This window comes from Heteronotia binoei, chromosome 17 (genome assembly GCF_032191835.1).
Source record: "Heteronotia binoei isolate CCM8104 ecotype False Entrance Well chromosome 17, APGP_CSIRO_Hbin_v1, whole genome shotgun sequence".
NCBI lineage: Eukaryota > Metazoa > Chordata > Lepidosauria > Squamata > Gekkonidae > Heteronotia > Heteronotia binoei.
Window position 1 is genome coordinate 16,408,292 of NC_083239.1, and position 19,866 is coordinate 16,428,157.

A 19,866-nucleotide genomic window follows, 5' to 3' on the forward strand; every position below is an offset into this window, starting at 1 on the left:
GCAGAATACTGAGCAAAATAAGGTTATCCTCTGACTGCAATAGCATCTTGCAAGTTATTTATAGACAGGTCACCTTGGTATTTTCTATTGTAAAGGCACTGTACTTTCCCTTTGCTGGAATGACTTTAACTGTATGACTCAGTTATGTGCTATCCCTCTGATGCCACGCTAATAAATATGGTAATTTTCATAATCCCACCATAGACAAGTTCTTGTCTTGGGATAAATACGGTAGCTGGAGATCTATGGAGGCATAAACGCTTGCAATCAGGCTTGGGGAAATCCAGCCAAACCCTTGCATCTTTCACAAAGCAGGGATACTTTGAAGATCTGTGGGTTTCTTTTAAAGATTTTTTTTTTCTTTGTGCAGGAGCAGGTCAATCAAATTATATCTGGCTCTAATGAATGCTCATGTTGAGTTTAGTTCCTTGGAATTTTTTTTCCAAGAGTGCAGCTGCCTGGTATGTGTTTGGGTGTATGAAATGCTGTTTGCAGTTTTTGGAAAAGAGGCCTTGAGCAAAAGAAAATCAAAAGGCTGCTGCATTTTAAAATGACAGATGTTCAGCAATTGGCATATGCAAGAAACCAGAATCAGAGGCTCAATAGAGATGTCTCACATCCACATCTATGGCTTAATTTAAATAATTATGGTTACTGTGATTATCTGAACTATGGGCTGCTCTGCTAACTTTGGTTAGTTAGGGTACTCCAAAGTAGGATCTGAATCCATGGATATTAGTTTGATAACTGCAGGTAGTTGTAATTGGTTTCAAGTAGACTATGAGCTGGGACACATGAGGCTGCCTTATATGGTATCTGATCATTGGTCTGTCAAGGTCAGCATTTTCTGCTCTGGCAGAGACTCTACAGGCCTCCAAGTGGAGGTCTTTAATATCAACAACTGCCTGATAATTTTACTGGGAATGTCAGAAGTCAAACCCTGGACTCTGCTATTGAACCACATTCCTTCTTGGCTTAATCCTGGCACTGCTGGGAACTGAATTCCTAGCTGTAACATCCTTTCCCTGCCTCCAACCAGCTTGGTTTGGACATAATGCAAAACCATGGTTCCTTTTTAACTATGGCTAACTTAAAAGTCCAAGCTTCAGTTTTCAATTACTGGTTTGCTTTGAAAAATCCCATCTCCCCCACAGTTGAGGCATAACTGGGAAACAAAGCAGGATATTAGGCCTATACTTCTGTGTCACTTGAAACAATAGTTAAGACCCATAGTGGCTGGTAAACCAACTTTTAAACCATGGTTTCAAATCTAGGTTTGATGTATCCTAATTAATCATGGTTACGGGATTGTTCCTGTCACACCACTGGGCACTCTAATCCTGGGAGGAGAGGGGTGGAGCAGGTCAACCAGGTATCCTCTGGAGTAATGTTCTCAGGCCTGGATAGCAAGGCATGGGCATTGACAGGAGCTAGAGGACCAGGTCTCTCTCTCTCTCTCTGCCATTAATAAGAGTGATGTAGTAGTGGGTTGGTTTTTGTTGGCAAAGCCATTTATAGTGGGTGACAAAGGCTTGTACCTAGTAGACCAGTTGTTTCAGTAAGCTTCCCCTCCCAGCTCAAGGCTTACATAGGGCAAGAGAATAGCAACTCCACCAGATGTGCAAGCAGCAGCTAAAACTCATCTCATATAGGCTTAACTAGGGACAGAATCCTGCAAAGCATCCATCATGATCTGGCCCAGAAGGTGGAGCATGGGCTGCAAGCCTGGCATTGTGCTAAGAAAATCCCAGGTGGTTTCTAGTCTAGGTACTAGCCAGAACTGACCTTCTTAATGGTAGCAGAGTGGTTGCATTATATATGTGTTTGACTAAACTCTGAACTCTGCCCTTTATTCAGATAAAGATTTCTTTGAAGTGGCCATAATCCAGCATGGTATGTTTATGCATATGGAGGTAATTGGTCTTAAGGCAGCATACCTCAAAGTTTTTCAGTTTACAGAAGAGATGACTAAAAGGGGAGACATGATAAAGGTTTATAAAATAATGCTCGGGGTAGAGAGAGAGTGGATAGAAAGAACTTTTTTGACTTTTCCCAAAATATTAGAATATAAGAGTGTCCAATGAAGCTGATGGACAGTAGATTCAGGATGGACAAGAGGATTTTTTTTTATTAGGGGTGGGCATGAACTGGCTCAAGAACTAAAGTTCATGACAAATTTTGGCCAGTTTGTCACAAACTGTTGTTCTTGAGCCAGTTCATGCATGAAGTTTGTGGCAGTTCAACAGGCATGAATTTTCCATGAACTTTCAAACATGTTTGTGGGCAGTTCATGTGGTTGGTGAATGGATATACTTCCTGCTAGACAGTCTCCACTCAATCAAAATATTCACCTAACTTCTTGTCAGTTTCAAGAGTGCCCCCCCTCTTTGCCAGTGTTCCTTCATGTTCCCTTCCTATTTTCTTGCACAGAGCTTGCAAAATCCACCCCTATCTTCTTGGATTTGTGACTCTGTGCTTTGAGATCAGTTGTTTTAAGCTTGAACTGTTGTGTCACTAGGTATTGCTGGACGTTCTACACATTATAACTGGTTGTGCTGGGCTTGCTTACAAAATTCTACTGCAGAGATTCTCTGGTTTGACCTTAGTTGTGTTGGGTTTGCAGTGCCCACAGTGCCACTGGTTTTGCTGGGCACTTTGCACTGATTCTGCTGGGTTTGCAAAGATGCTCCCCCACCTTCAGTTTCTACTGAAGAGATTCTCTGGGACTTTGATTCTGTTCTGCTGGGTTTCTATTGGAGGATGGGGGCATCTTCTATGAAGGGCTGTAACTTGAATCCCCATAAATCCAATCTTGGGAGGGCAGGTAGAGGAGAGTCAGCTGGAGATCCTCTGTGAGCTTGAGGTGTTTTACCACATTACGAACCTCGCAAACAGAACTAGTTAGTTCAGCTCTTAAATTTTTTTGAGGGTTCATGGCTTACGAACTGGGCATGCCACAAATTGAACTGAACCACATTTTCTTGGTTTGTGTCCATCTCTATTCTTTACTCAATGAGTGATTAAAATGTGAAATTTACTGCCAGAGGATGTGATGATGGCCACAGGCATAGATGGCTTTAAAAGGAGGTTTGACAGATTCATGGAAGCGGTTGTTAGCCATGGTGGCTAAGGGGAACCTCTGAATAGCAGTGCCAGGAGGTCTCATTCTGTGCCACATTTATTGGCTCTCCATTGGAACTGGTTTGCCACTGTGTGAGACAGCATGCTGGACTAGATGGCAAAGCTCTTTTTTTGGTTCTTAATTGTTTGTGGCATTGGGATGCAATGGTTGGAAAAGAAAATGTATTTACTACAATTCCACTTCTACAAGCTGTGGGGCTACACATACTTCAATTTAATATTAATTTTTTTAAATGAAAGCACAAAGCGCACTTGGGGTAATGGAACATACATCAGATGGTTTGCATGATTTAATCTCATTTAGCTTTGAGATTGTGTCTGAAGAAATACCTTGCGCTGCTTCTTGGGAATCAGAAAAAGAGAGTGGGGATACAATTGCTTTCACTTAGTGCACGTAATATGTAACTAGATCCCTTAGGATGATGAGGAGTAATCTTAGCACTAGGACTATTTCACTTGTGGAAATCTTCTATGGGATCCACCCCATTGAGTTGACCAGTCTTCTGATGAGACATTGGAATTCCAGTCAGATTTGGCACTTCCACTCTAGTGCAGTTGGTAGCACTAGCTGGGGTGGTGGGGGAACCTTCTCTCTCTCTCTCTCTTTTCTTTCTGTCGTTAAAAAGAGTGATGTAGTAGTGGGTTGGTTTTTGTTGGCAACATCATTTATAGGTGACTAGGTTTATTTACTTACTTCATTGTACTCTGCCTTCTCTCCATTGTGGGGACCCAAAGAGACTTTGCAACATTCTCTCCTCCCCTGTTTTATCTTCACAACACAGCAACCCCTCAGAGAGGGTTAGGCTGAGAGTGTGTGACTGGCCCAATGTACCACAGTGAGCTTCCATGGCAGAGAGCAGAGATTCGAACCTGGGTCTCCTGGATCCTAGTCCGACATTCTAGCCATTCTACAAGACTGATCTGCGTTGGGGTGCTGGACAGCTGCTGTTCGACTTCTTAAAATGTTGGGATGATAGTTTCATAGGTCTTCTGGGGTGTCATCTAGTTATGTAAATCCTAAGTCATGTACTCACAAATAACTTGGATAGGATTGCAGTTGTCTGGCTGTGAACCTGCAGTTATAAAGATAATTTATATCCTTTATTTTTCCCCTCTCTTTTCTCCCCAGCCCAGAACTGCAGTTACATTTTGCAAGGTCCAAACGGGACAGTGCAAAGTCCTGGCTTCCCGTACGGTTATCCAAATTATGCCAATTGTACATGGACGATCACAGCCGAGGAGCAGAACAGGGTGCAGCTTGTATTCCAGTCCTTCGCTTTAGAGGAAGATTTCGATGTTCTATCTGTCTACGATGGATTGCCACTGCAGGGAAATCTAAGAACGAGGTATGGAAATGAGTCTGTCTATAACTTTTTTTTTTTAGCATCCTTTCCCTTGATGGGGAAGTTTTTGTAATCATTCTGAGATGTTTGTTGGTTGGATTAAAACATTTATGAAGGTTTTGTATTGCAATAAGAGCTGGGGCTATTTATTTTGGTGAAATTATCTCAGCTTCCTGGATGTCACATGCTTGATAAAGCCTCAGAAGTATAGCTTAAGAGTATTTGATGGCGCAGTGTTTATCTGCTTGGAGTTGCCACTTGAAACATCTGGAAAAGTTGATTTAGAAGTTGTTAGCAGAGGAGCAGGGTTTGGAAGGAAGTTCCTTAAAAGGGAAGGTAGATCACTACTTTGGCAATTTCTGTAAATCCTAGAGGTTGTTAAACCCCTCTTTTCAGCCACTTGAAGATTTGTCATTATTACTGTGTGACTCATGAAACCAAGATGACAAGAGGAAAAGTCAAAATTGTTTGCATAGAATTTGATAAAATTTAGTTTTGTCTAAAGTGGACCTTTTATCATAAGGGTTTAGTTTAAACACAACTAAATAGGTTGAACAGGGTTCCTAGTGGTACGCTTGGTTCCTTGTTCCTTCCCAGTTGCTACTTAAATCAGAACAGGTGCCATCAGGTTATATGCAGACCTGTCCCAGTAACACAACAGTTGAATTACCAACATCTTCATCTTTGGCATACAGAGAGTCTTCGATTCAGTGCCTGATATCTTCATTTATAACAAGACTTCTGGTCTAAAGAGTGGGAAAGAATGCTGCCTGAGATTTTTGTAGGGTGCTAACTGGAACTAAGGGTCTTGTTTAGGATAAAGATTCCCATGTTTACTTGTGCAACAGCATACTCAATATTTGCTATCAGAGGTTGAGAGTCTGTGTTTCTCTAGCATGGGAAGGCCAGACAATGCAGGTGACATACATTGGGTCAGGAGCTGCTGACCTGATCTGTGCTCACGTGATACTCAAGGGAATTAATATTTCCCAGTTCTATGGGGCCAGAATTGCCAGAGAGAACTGAGGCAGTGATCTCCCATCAGAGTTGCAAGGCAGGAATTAAGTGGTTGGATTTCTTCTATGTCATTTTTCCTTTTTTTTGTACACGGAGGTCAGATGTTCACCCCCTCTAATGGTCTCCTCTGGCCTTGAAGTACTCTGAAAGTTCTAATGTGTTACATGTGTACAGGAAAATATTTGCTCTCCTGTGTGACTTCTGAACAAGTCCCACAACCTTTGTCTCTCTTGGTGAGCTCAGCTGGAAGAATCTGGGTTAAAGAAGCAGAAAAAGACAGTGAACACTATCTGCTCTGATGGTGTGAGAGATGAACAGAGTTGTGATGGGTAAATAAATGATGTCCTGTGTGTCTGAACAGCATTTTTTAACTTCATTACTGGAGGCAAGGGATTACTTGGCAGGTCAGAAAGCAGAAATTGTCTTGTAACTTATCCCAAGAGGTCCTGGGGTATGTTCTTTGGCAAGCACATCAACTTGAAGGACACAAATGTCCATGTTACCTGTTCATGGAAGAAGGTGGATTGTAGAAAAAGGTGGCATGAGAAAGACAGCATGTCCCCAAATCATACATATAATCTTGCAACTGATTCCCCTCTAGAGGTTGTCATGGTTCTGTTAAATCAGCAATCAACAGCCATAGTAGTATGCTCCGGATTCCTTGTCAACCCCACCCCCCGCAAAAAAAAAACCAAGCATGATCACGTTCCTCTACTCTGTGCAGCGTCCGTCGGATTTCCCACTATCTGCGCTGGAGTTACAGGAAGTGTTGCGGCTTTCATGCAGCTAACGGAAACTGGTTTTTAGCAGTTTTTGTTTGCTGCGCAAAAGCTGCAATGCTTCCTGTAACTCCAACGCAGATAGTGGGAAATCCGATGGACGCTGCTCAGAGAAGAGGAACATGACCGCGGGGTAAACTGAGTGCGAAATCAGTCATGGTTATAAAGTACAGTGGCATAAGAAGAGAAGGTAATATGTGGATGGATTCTTGTGCAGTTCCTAGGAGTGAATAGCCCACTGGTACCTCTTGAGAGTCAATGGGAAGAGGCGAGTCAGTTCCAGCCAATGGATGATTCTGAGATGACTCACGTGTTCTTTCAGCCAGGTAAAAGAACAGTTTTGATGCATCCGTTGAAGGAAGAGGTGTAGCTGAGTATCTGCCTTATATACAGAAGGTCTCAGATTAATCTCCAGTCTAAAATAATCAGGTAGTAGTAGGTGATGTGAAAGACTTCTTATCTGAGCTTTGTCTCTTCATTCACATCTTTTTTTATAGAATTTCCATGCACAGAGGGAGTAATTAAAAACCAACTGGAATAAAATAAAAATCAGAGGAGCTGAGAAGGTAAAATGGAGACATGGGTTTTTCCTGTAAGTGTGCCCCTGTACTAATCTGGTGCAGAGAAAAGATGCTTGCATGCAGTTGCAAAGAATGAGCTAGGATGTTCAGATCTCACCTGAGCCATAATGAAAAGTGTGGGTGAGTTCATGCAATCCTTTGATAGATTGTTAATGTGTTACAGGTGTTCTTTCTTCCATTCATGAATGTTCTACAGCCAATAGTTTCTTGAGACATTTGAACCTGGTAACTGTACTTTAGTGTGAACATTCAAACCAGGGTTTAGGAAACCCACTTCATATTATAGCTGCAAATGCTAAGTATTCTTTCTGATTCCTTAGGTATAGTCTTCCTCTGTCACCTCTTGCAGCTTCTTTTAAGTCAGTAGTCTTTCTGAGTTCAATGTGATTTAGTTCCTGGTGAAAAGATTTAGGTTTGCACATGCAACACAAACAAGATTCTACCTCTGTTTCACCTTTGGAGAGCAAACACACACACACACGTTCTTATTGCCATGGACCTAATCAGCCTTCCAATCTCGGTTCATTTAGTATTTTTCACAGCAACCTTTTCCTCATTAAACTTTTTCTTTTTTCTGCTGTAGCTCCCCAAAACAGAATTTTCGTTTCTTTCCTAAGCTATCAATTTTGTATCCCCTCCCCCTTCTCTCTCTGCTTTCCAAATGTACTCCATTCATCATCTAAGTACTAGTCTTTGAGATGGATGACTGTACATCATTTATCAAAGCTTACACCACCAGCCTCTTGGCCAGAAAACACCAGGGGGAGGGAGGCTAGGGGGAATGTTCTGGGAAGTGGATGTACAATAGGGTGCATCTGGGCAACAGCCAGAGGTCCCCAAACTTGCTGTGCCTGTGGACACCTTTGGAATTTTGAGAAAGGGTGGTGGGCTCTGCTACCAAATGGCTGCCCTGAGGGAAATTACAAAATGACGGAGACCCAAAGATGATGTCTCCAGGGTCTTCTGAAATGCCTCCTCCTCCAGTGAGATGAAAGAAGGCCATGGTTTGTTTTGTGTTTAAGAAGCATCTGGAAATCAGGCACCATGGAGCTCAAGAAGGCTATGCTAAGGATCACTAACCCTGTACAGACAATACACTCTCCCCACACACTTAATGAACTTTCAGGGAGAGAGATCGGACCCAAATGCACTGGCCCCACATCCATCCTGCATGCAATGAGCATTGGCCTGTGAGCACATTGCCTATTCTCAGATAGTGTACACAATCTCCCCATTGTCAATGATGCAGTTTTCTAAACACTGCTGATCACAGGCAGGGAGCGTATGTGCAGATACTTTTTCCACGTGTTGTCACCATACAGTCAACCTGGGGGTTGTGGGGGGAGGCAGCATGTTGTGCTACCTCTTCCTCTCCATGTATTCAGAGTGTGAAGAGGATGCTCATAAAGGGCTACTGTGTCAAGGGGCAAATTGTATGCACATATGGATAATGAAGTGTTTCAGGAAAAAAAAAATGAAAAAGAGCCTAGGAAGGCTGAGATTTACACCTGAGGAGCAAAGGAGACAAGAGTCCTTCATCCTTTAACTGCAAGCTGTTTTTTTGCTCTGAATGCTACCCCCAGCTGTTTTTCTCCCTCATTGGCCCCCAGATGCATGTCTGCAAGGTCAACCCATATCGGAAACCTCATGAAGGGTAAAACAGCGGAGGTGACTTTGAGTGGTGGCAAAAGATGCATCAAAGTTTTGTGTGGTACAGCTTTTTTCAAATTGCCGTTTTGAGAGCCATTAATAACTTTGACCTTCGATTTTTCTTTTTTGCACCTGTTTTCTCAATTCTCATTCCCTGGGTCTGCTGCTGGGGGGGGGGGGGAGAACTCTTTCCAGTTGCCAAGGCAACCCCAGCATGTTCTGTGAATTAAATAAATCCCCAGTATTTTAAAAATGTAGCTGTGGTTACTCTTTATTGTATTAATTCCAGTGGGATGTTCATTGAGGCAGGCATCTTAAGGTGAGGGTGTTTGTCAACTGGGAGACCTGTTCAATGGCCTTTCTTAAAGGGCATGAAAAACTAAAGGAAAAAAAAAGGGGGTGGTTTCATGGTAAAGTGGTAAAAAGGTTTGGAAAAGGTCCCTCCCTTTCTGCTGAGCATTTTAAAATCTTCCCTGGCCTTCCTTGTCTTCAAAACTGTATGTTTCTGATCCTGGGTTTCATGTTTAAAAAATTACATTGGATCTTTGTTGCACACAAAGCAAATGCAGCTTTTGCTCCCTGTCTCTCCTGCCTGTTTTTTCTTGAATTTAGCTGCTATATTTTTTTTCCTGGCATTGCTTTCAAACGTAACACATTTGCCCTTTCCCTAGGCCACGTTCTTTGCCCATTGGCTTGAGTACCCTTCCCAAGAGAGTGACTTGCAAGGAACTCTGTAAGAGGAGTGCAGGAAAGATATTGATCCAAAATTACAATGTGTTGCTGGGGGGGGGGGAGGGTGCTGTTCATCCTTCCATTCCATATAATATTTGATGCCATTATAGGTCTCTCCAATGAATGCACTGGTGTTTGAGTCTTTGGATTGTATAGCTTGGAGTATGTGTGAATGATTCTTGGGCTATAGTCTTTTTCAAATCCTGTGGAAGAATAGTACATTTCTCTTTGTGGTCTTTGTGCATCACCCTAATCATCTTGTTCCTCTGCTCTTTTTCCAGCTCTGTAGTTTGTTTGTTTTTTGAAACATGGGGACCAGAACTGTACACAGTATTCCAAATGTGGCTGCACCATAGATCTATATAGGGGCATTACAATATCAGCCTCAGTTCCTTTCCTAATAATCCCTAACACAAAAGTTTGCCTTTTTCACTGCTGTAGCCATTAGACTGAGACTTCCATTGAGTTATCCACTATGACCCCAAGATCTTCTTCCCTCTCCGTCTCAGCAACTTCAGACGCCATTAGACTGTACTGGAAATTGAGATTGTTTGTCCCAGCGTGCATAACTTTACACTTTCCAGCACTGAGCTTCATTTGCCACATTGTTGTCCACTCACCCAGTTTGTGGAGGTCCTTTTGAAGATCTTCACAGTCAGCCTTGTTTTTCACCATTCTGGATAATTTAGTATCATCTGCAAACTTTGCTGCTACATTACTCATCCCCAGTTCTATTCATTGTTGAATAAATTAAATTACTGCCCCCCAGGGCTTTTTTTGTAGCAGAAACTCCTTTGCAATTAGGCAACATCCCTCTGATGTAGCCAATCCTCCTGGAGCTCACAGTAGGCGCTGTACTAAGAGCCCTGTAAATTCTTGGAGGATTGGCTACATCAGGGGTATGTGGCCTAATATGCAAAGGAGTTCCTGCTACAAAAAAAAATCCGCTGGCCCCAATACCAATCCTTATGGGACCCCACTTCTTAGTTCCCTGCCCTGATTCCTACTCTTTGCTTCTTGTCATTCAACCAGTTTAATCTGAAAGAGAATCCATCCTTTTATCTCATGACTGCTAAGTTCACTAAGGAGTCTTTGGTGACATACTTTGTCAAAAGCCCTTTAAAAGTCCAGGAATATAATGTCTTCTGGATCACCATTGTCTAAATGCCTGTTCAGTTTCTCAGAGAACTCCAAAAGTTTGATGAGGCAGGACTTTCCTTTACTGAAGCCATGTTGATTTTCCATCAGCAAGCTTTGTCCCTCTATATGCCTAACAATTCATAATTTTATTACAACTTCTATTAATTTGCCTGGGAAAAATGTTAGGCTTTCAGGCCTGTAATTTCCTGTTTTCCCTCTGGATCCCTTTTTAAAAATTGCTTTCAATTTGTTACTCTTCAGTCTTCTGCAGCTGAATGTAGTGATAGATTACATATATGGGTTAGTAGATCAACAATCTTACAACTGAGTTCCTAAAGAACACTAAGGTGTATTTCATCAGGACCTGGAAGACTTTCCCAGTAGGTCTAGAATTTCATCTCTGGTCACCTCAATTTGGCTCAGTTCTTCAGATTCCCTTCCTGAGAGTAGGGACTGTGGCATGGCTATATGTCCCACACTTTCTACAGTGAACACAGAAGCAAAACAGTATTGAGCTTCTCTGACATCTCCACATCTTTCTTTAGCAATCCTTTTATTCCTTTGTCATCCAAAGACGCCATTGATTCTCTGACTGATTTTCTGCTCTGGATATATTTAAAAATGTTAATTGTTTTGATGTTTTTAGCAACCTGCTTCTCAAAATCTTTTTTTTTTGGTACACTAATTATTAACTTACATTTTTTTTGCCAGAGCCTGTGGTCCCTCCTGTTCCATTCATTGGGAAGACCTTTCACTTTTTAAGAGACACTTCTTTACTTTTTATAGAAGAAGACAACATTGGATTTATATCCCACCCTCCACTCCAAATCTCAGAGCGGCTCACAATCTCCTTTATCTTCCTCCCACACAACAGATACCCTGTGAGGTGGATGGGGCTGAGAGGGCTCTCCCAGAAGTTGCCCCTTCAAGGACAACTTCTACGATAGCTATGGCTAACCCAAGGCCATTCCAGCAGGTGCAAGTGGAGGAGTGGGGACTCAAACCCGGTTCTCCCAGATAAGAGTCTGCACACTTAACCACTACACCAAACTGGCTCTCTTGACTTTTCTTGACTTACATTGTTAACCATGCAGGCATTTTTTTTTAGACTTGGCAGTGCCATTCCTCATCTGCATTCTATTTGGGCAATTAGTATGGTTTTAAATAGCTTCTAAGCATCCTCTAGGAATTTGACTTTCTTCTGCTTCCTTTTTATTATTCCCCTCATTTTTGTAAACTTCCATCTTGTACTGTGGGGGTAACTTTTCATTGATCTGTACTACTCTGTTACCTCTATGTTTTCCTTAGAAAAGATAAGCAGCTTTGATACAGGGGGAAGGAGTCAATACCATGCTGTTTCTCTGTCTACAACAAGGGTGCATGCATGCTTGCAGGCATGGGGAGGAGGTGGAAAAGTGTACTGGAAAGGGTGCTGGTGTGCTCAGTTTCTCATCCAGAGAAATTAGTGTCTCCTTCTCCTTTGCACAATAGAGAAAAAGAAGAGAAACTGTTGTGGTAGCTTTAAAGAGAAGGGATACAAAAGCAATAGCAGTAGTAGTGGAGAAGGAGCAGAGAGTGACTTTTGACTGCTTGAAGGGTAGCTGCTCACCTCTGGTCTTAAAGAATGAAAAGAAGGATCTTTCATTAGGTTTGCAAAGCTGCCTGGCTGACCTGGCAAGATTCTTTCTCACCCAAGGTGAGCAGGAAGGCACAGCTCAATAAGCTGGAATTAGTTATCGTGACTTGCAGAATTTGCCTCCTTTTTGTTCTTTGTGCCTTCTGCCATGTCTGGACCAGCTGATTTCTTGTCTTCCTCTTACTTGTCAGGGAGGGCCAGGGAATGATCAGAAAGGATGTGCTGCTGGTCTGCCAAAGAGAGGAGAAGCAGGTGTAGCTCTGTAAGAAGCCGGACTAGGAGACCCTGCTTGGGAGCCATATGTTGGCTGCTCATAGTTCTTTGGAAGGGTGTGAGTGTGAACAATGGGTAAATAAATATGGCACTGCATAAATCAAGAAGAGGGAGCAGAAGAGACTGTTTTGATATGCCTTCTCCCTTGTTGTCCGTGTTCTGATTATGGAACCTAACATCAAGGAGAGAACATTTGCTAACAGTGTTACTGTAAGATTAGGGGAAACGCTGGAGTCTCTTATACATTATTCAGTGAGCGTCTGTTGGCAATCGCTGGCTGCTTAATGGTAGCTGCTGAGCCTGGTGCCAGAAACATACATCATTTGTTAATAGAGAAATGTCCTTCTCAGATCTGCGAATGAGCGCTGTTGGCTTTGGGAGAACGAGTGTCTTGAAATGCTTCTGCCACCATAGGTCTCAACTTCTTTTGGCTGAATTTTTAGCTGATGAAAGAAATAATTTTTAATATTACCATTTTTTTTTAACAGAACACTTTCATCATGAGATTGCAGGGCTTGGTTGATGAGGTGGCAATTCTAAAAGCAAGGGAGCCAATTGAAAGATCACCCCAAATTGCCCGTTTGAGAGTGTTGGAGCAAGAATCTACATAAACCCAGTCCGACAGCTACAGTATGACAGCTGGTGATCTAGCTGCCAGGCTAGGTCACAGTGACCTGATCAGCAGACCGGCTTGAGCCGGCAGAAGCCAAGTGATGCAATCTGCTGAGTCAGCATGGCCAGGATTGGCTGCTTGGACTATATATGATCTGTGTGTGCATCACACAGGTCTCTCCCTGTGAGATGGTGGTTAGGCGAAGCACTTTGCCCGTGGAGGTGATATTGTATAGACTGCACAAGAGAGCACTTGTCGTGTATATATGTTAATACACCTTTTGGCACTAGTTGCACGTGTCTGCCTGATTTTCTTTCCTGAAGCCCTGTGTCGGGCAAGTCATCTCCCTCACTCTGCTACTCCCGCTCCGACAGGGTTATGGGCCCAGGGCGGTTCCGCTGCGCGGAGGAGAGAGTTGAGAGTTGAGCTGACTGTGAGTTTGGAAAGAGCCGGAGGCGAGGAACGCCGGTGAAGGACACAGAAGCACCACCGTTCTCTGTTTGAGAGCCAGAGGGACGTCGGCAGCCAGCCGTGAGGAGGAGTCGGCACGATGGCTCAGCAACAGCTTGGAGTAGCCGTTGAGAAGCTCACCTCAGCCAACTACGCGGTGTGGAGCCTGAGAATGCAACACTACCTCAAGCGTGAAGGGCAATGGCTGTTCGTGAGTAACCCCCCTGCTGACTTATCTCCTGCCGAGACTGTGTTATCGGATAAGGCACTGGCCAACATAGTGCTGTCTATAGGAGATGACCAGCTGGTTTATGTGCGAGGGAAGGACACTCCCAAGGCTGCCTGGGACGCGTTGAGTGCGGTGCATGTTAGCACCACTGCTGGTTCCCTCATGGCCTTGACAAGGAGGATGTTCCGCACCGTTATGCCGGCTGGAGGGTGTGTGAAAGATCACATCAAACGGCTAACGGACTGTTTCGTTGAGCTGGAGGCAAGAGGCAAGACTGTAGCTCCAGACGACAGAGTGTACATTTTGCTGTCGTCGTTGCCACCTGAGTACACTCCCCTGATAACTTCTCTGGAGACGGTGGACGTAGCGACCCTGACCATGGAATACGTCTGTGCCCACCTGCTTGACTTCCAAGAGAGAATTGCGGCCGTGAGCTGTCCGGGGGTGTCGGCCGGGCAGCGTGCTGTTATCGGTGTGTCCGGGAAGACAGCCAAGAATGAGCCAGCTTTTGCTGCTGGCAGGCGTCCGAAGGTGGAGGAAGTGGAGCCGACTGCGTTTGCAGTCCGTCGCTGCTATGGATGCGGGTCGTCGCAGCACCTGCTCCGAGCTTGCCCTGAGAGGGAGAAGAGGCGGGGGCGTGTGCGGCGAGAGCGGAGGACCGCCAGCCCGTGTGAGGAAGCAACCCGGCTGGTCACGTCTGCAGTAGAGAGCACAGGGTCTGCTTGGATTTTAGACTCCGGGGCAACGAGCCATCTCTGCTGCGAGAAGGAGTTGTTGAAAAACATTGACAGTCCTGAGCATAAGTATGTGAGATTGGCTGATGGGACCACTGCCAATTCTGTTTGCTCAGGCAATGTGGAATTTCCTGCACTGAAATGTATGTTGCAAAATGTGTTGTATGTACCCTCACTGCAGTCTAACCTGTTGAGTGTTAGCACACTGTTTGACCAGGGATACCAGGTGAGATTTGAGAAAACCTGCTGCAAAATCCTGGGAGGTGGGGGAAAGTTGCTTGTGACAGGAAAGAGGGAAGGTAAACTGTATGTGGTCCAGAGTGATTGTGCCCAGGTGGCTCAGGTGTCGAATGAGCCTGTGCACAATGATTGTATACATTTGCTCCATAGGAGACTTGGGCACTGCGGATTTAGGGCGTTAAAGAAAACCCTGGAGCTTGTGCCTAGTTTGAAAGTAAATCCTTGCAAATGTTACTTGGATTGCCAGGTCTGCAAGAAGACCAAAAGCAAGGCGTGTGCTGTTGCTAAAGAAAGCTCAAGGGAAAGCACACGAGCCCTGGAACTAGTCCATTTAGACGTTATTGGCCCATTGCCAAAGAGTCTGTCGGGGAGGAGATACTGCTTGGTGGCCACCGACGACCACACGAGGTACGCGTGGGTTTTCACCATGGTGCATAAGTCTGAGGTGTATAAGACATTCACCAAGTGGGTCAAAACAGTGGAGAGACAATTAGGGGTTAATCTCCTAGCTGTACAAACCGACAGAGGGGGGGAATTCTTATCTAACCAGATGAAACGTTGGCTGGAGAACAAGGGCATTGCCCACCGTCTGACGAACCCGGCAACGCCCCGAGAAAATGGGCATGGGGCTGTATTGCAGAATGTGATGTATTGCATGTTAGAGGATGCACAACTGCCAATGACCTATTGGGCAGAAACCATACATGCAGCTGTTTTTTTGCAAAACAGGGTTTGGTGTAATACTGTGAAAAATGTGCCTTACAGGTTACTGTTGAACAAGACCCCAGATTTGAGTTCTTTAAAAGTCTTTGGGTCACGGGCTCGGGTTGGCATCCACTCCACGAGTAGCGGGGAGGGGGATGTCCGGGCAGAGAGCCTAATTTTTCTGGGCTACAAGCCAAGGGCCAGGTGTTATCGTTTCTGCAATAGCAAAAGCAAGATAACACTTAGTAAGAGTGCCCAGTTCAATGAAGAAAGCAGCTGGCCAAGGTTGCACTCCTTGCAGAAACAATTTGTCCTGCTGCCAAGTAGCGATAACGATGTTGGAGCGCAGCCCAGAACTCCAGCCCAGGAGGTGGCACCCAGTGGGGCTGGAGAAGGTGAGCCGAATGCTGGCACAGAGCCTGACGAGCAGAGTCAGGAGGCAGAGCCTCAAATGCAGGAACTGGAGGTAAAGTGTGAGAGTCAGGAGGTTCAACACCCAATTACAGGGGCAGAGCAACCAGCCCAGGAGGTGGGAACAGAGCAACCCGAAGAAGACAAAGCTGGTCCAAGCACAGGGCCACGGGTGTCTGCCAGGTCCACCAAAGGCCAACGTCCCGCTAGGTACAAGTGTCCCTATGTCACTCTGACTGTCAATCCAGACCCACCCGGATTTGAGGAAATGTTAAAAGAAAAGGCTAAGAAATGGAAAGCCTGGGTGGCAGAGTGCGAGGCAAGGGAGAAGGAGGCTGAAGCCAAGCGTCTGAAAGAGCTGGCTGAACAGGAACACGATGATGTGTTTTACAATCATGATGAGTTCCTGAACGAATTCCGGAAAGGGTTCCGAGCTACGTAAATATGAACTGTAATGTTGCTGGTGGACATGTATGTAAACTGTGTAAAGTGTTTTGGTGCACTGGGTTTAAATAGATTAGGAGGTGTGTTGGAGCAAGAATCTACATAAACCCAGTCCGACAGCTACAGTATGACAGCTGGTGATCTAGCTGCCAGGCTAGGTCACAGTGACCTGATCAGCAGACCGGCTTGAGCCGGCAGAAGCCAAGTGATGCAATCTGCTGAGTCAGCATGGCCAGGATTGGCTGCTTGGACTATATATGATCTGTGTGTGCATCACACAGGTCTCTCCCTGTGAGATGGTGGTTAGGCGAAGCACTTTGCCCGTGGAGGTGATATTGTATAGACTGCACAAGAGAGCACTTGTCGTGTATATATGTTAATACACCTTTTGGCACTAGTTGCACGTGTCTGCCTGATTTTCTTTCCTGAAGCCCTGTGTCGGGCAAGTCATCTCCCTCACTCTGCTACTCCCGCTCCGACAGAGAGGTCTTTGAATGGAGTTTTGGAGAGAATTGGACTGTCATGTTATACAGTCAGGTTTGACCAGCATTTAAGGCTTTTTAAAGAGGGGGGTGGAAGTCTGTATAAAGGTCTATCTGCAGCAGTATTGTCTATTCCAGTTGGCAGCTCCTCTCCAGGATCTTGGGCAGATGTCTTTCATACCACTTACTACCTGATCCCTTTGACTGGAAATTCTGGGAATTGAACCTGGAACCTTCTACATGCCAAACAAATTGTTCCTTGCTCTTGCTGTATGAGCCCCAGAGAGCGCTGAGGTCAACTGGAAAGAACCAGCTGAATATCCCTGGGCCAAGGGAGGCCAGATTGAAGACCACCCAGGATCGGGCCTTCTCCATTGCGGCTCCACTGCTATGGAATCAACTCCCGGGGGAGGTACGGGCCCTGCGATGTTTAGACCAATTCCACAGGGCCTGTAAGACCTACCTCTTCAAAATAGCCTTCACCTAATACTGAGCTAAGGAAGTGCCGCTGGATACATTTTTTCTGCCACTGAACCTAGGAAAGACCTATATTATAGCACCATAATGTTAATTTTAACATAATCTGTAAATTGATTTATGATGATTTTATTGTTATGTATGATTTTATTGTATTGCATTTGTATGTTGTGAGCCGCCTTGAGCCTGCTTGTGCGGGAAGGGCGGGATATAAATAAAAAGTATTATTATTATTATTATTACAGTTTTGAGGGAAAAGGCCAATTTAACAATGAACCTCTTGAGTAGAACCTCAGGGCTAAGGAGTGGACCTGACCAATGGGTTTTCTCACTAAGCCAGCATTTCCCTTGCCTTTTTGGCTAAAGCCAAACTTTCCTGTGCTCCGGATCACCTTGTTACTTAACTTCCTTCCTTGCAGCCTCTGCGAAATATCCAAATAGCTGTATTCAAGAAAACTATGAATCTCTGCATCAGCCTTTTTGAAAGACAAGACCTTGCTATTCTGGAGAGACGTGGGAAGTTTATTTTTTTGTCATGTTGCATTAACTTGCCTGCCGGTGGAATGTAATAAACTATGCGCTGTTTTGCTTGCAGATATATTCACCTGAGAAAGGTCAGATTGTCAGAGGTCCTGTCATATCACTGTAGGGAGGTTCTGAATATTTATACCTAACTCTCACTGCTGCATCAGGCAGGAGACAGGCAGGGTGATCAAGGCCAGTCTCAGGGAGATCAATCTGTACATTTCTGCAGAGGCAAGAGGTTGGGGATTTTGTAGCAGGCTAGAATGGGGGATATGAATACATCCAACTGCAATGAGATAGGTGTGTGCGTGTTGTATTGGTCAGATATCACTCATAAGCCAAAGTTCCGTTGGTTGATTAGAAGGGATTTGGAGGAGAGGAAGAACTCTATGTCTGTCTGTCTGTCTCTCTATCTATCAAATCATACTTAGCTGTGAAATGCAGTTGCTTTTGAATTGAGGGTACAATCAGACAAGGCAAAGGAAGAGAGGAAAGAAGGTGAGAACAAGATCCAGTCTCTGAGATGTGCATACCAGCAAGCAAGCCTGACCTGCAATCCTTTAGAACAGTGGCCCCCAACCTTTTTGGCACCAGGGATCGGTTTTGTGGAAAACAATTTTTCCACAGCCCAGTGGGGATGCTGAGGTTTTTGCTGCATCAGGCTGCCTCCCTATCCCTGCCCCCTATGAGGGTCTTTAAAGGAGGAGTAGGCAAAGGTTTCTGCCTCACTCCATGGCCCAGTTGCTAACAGGCCACAGACCGGTACTGGTCCACGGGTCGGGGGTTGAGGACCCCTGCTTTAGAAGAGCCACATAGTCCTCTTGTCAAGCATACATATTTCGGTGTGCCATGATGGTTCCTTAGACAAAGAGCAGGTCACCAATCTCTACCCTCCCCTTTCCTTTCAACCTTTGGGCAAGTAATAAATCTATCTAGTCCAAGGATGTTTACGCTGCAACCTGGCTAGTAAAGCTGTGAGGTGCATCTCCCCCAGATTCACACAGACAGTCCTTATCTGATCTCAGAGAAGTGTGAGAAAGGGAGATGTTTTTAAATAGCCTAAATTCCTTAGTAATAAAATAGATACTGTGTAGTAACCTTTGGACCCGTGAATCAAGCTGCATCTGCATGATACCCTTTGAAGTTATTCTATATAGTAACTATGTATTGAGTTCCTACAATAAAGCAACTTTTGATTTAATAACAAAAGACTGTTTATTGAGAGATATCAATGCTTGACACCTCTTCTATCTGTAGTTTTGTTGTCCTTTTCTTAGCGCATGCTTACAATGTATGCAGACAGATCCTCTTTCCAAGCTCTGCTTTCTGTTCCCTCTCCTGAAAAAGTAGGGGGAGAATGAACAGAAACCGGACTTTTTCAGTGGTGGCTCTTTGCCCTTGGAATGTATTGCCCCTTGAGGCTCACCTGAAATCTAACACAGTGTCCTTCAGGTGCCAAGCCAAAACATTTATCTAGGCTTTTTTTTTTTTTACAGACATCATATTTGCCACTAAATGTTGTTTTATGCTGGTTTTTATGCTGTAGTGTTGTTTTAGTGCTGAGAATTATTATTTTTAAATTTATTATTGTGCTTTTTTTTTTTTTTACTTCATGAGCCACCTCAAGTGGGTTTCAGGAGTGGTAGCATATAGATTCTCGAAATAAATAAGTATTGCTTGGGCTTTGTTTTTCCATATTTCCTTTCAGGAACTCAGGTTCTGAGCAAAATTCCACTGCTGTTGTCCACCTTAGCCTGGAGGCTAGCACAAGATATATTAAGGAAAATGAATTTCTTATGCTATAATGTGGTGGGTTCAAAGCATTGAGGAGATGAGGCAACAGTGATAACAGCTCTTTATTAGAGGTAGCATGGTAGATGGTTGCACTAACAAGACTAAAGAATGGGCCCACAGGCCAAACCTATATACAACTACTGGTTCCCGCACAAGCACGTTATTGGATCATTCAAACAGGCAGGGGCCTGTGATTGGTGTAGGGCAGCAGGTACTTGGATCCTGCTGCCCATTGTTTCCAAGACTCCGAGCTCTGTTCTCATGGCTCCAATGAGTCAGACAGGAATCATATCCTAAAACCATATACATAACATATGGGCAGGCCATAGGCAGAATGTCCAGTCTGTAATATTGATTACGGGTGTGGAAAACACTGTAGGGCCAGTAAAATATCCTGGTAGGGCCTGTAAAATATCAGACAGTTGGAAGCTTTAGCCATTCTTAGGTGTACAGATGTCCTTTCTGAACTG

General features: G+C 44.3%; 1 protein-coding gene across 2 annotated transcripts in view; it reads left to right on the forward strand.

Moving 5' to 3' along the window:
* The window catches only part of CSMD2 (CUB and Sushi multiple domains 2), an 831,733-nt gene that overhangs the window by 81,273 nt on the left and 730,594 nt on the right, over positions 1 to 19,866 (forward strand). For both annotated transcript variants that reach the window (XM_060257873.1, XM_060257874.1), the window contains exon 2: positions 4,271 to 4,487. In XM_060257873.1, the coding sequence (XP_060113856.1) occupies positions 4,271 to 4,487 (217 nt within the window). The remainder of the gene's footprint in view (positions 1 to 4,270; positions 4,488 to 19,866) is intronic.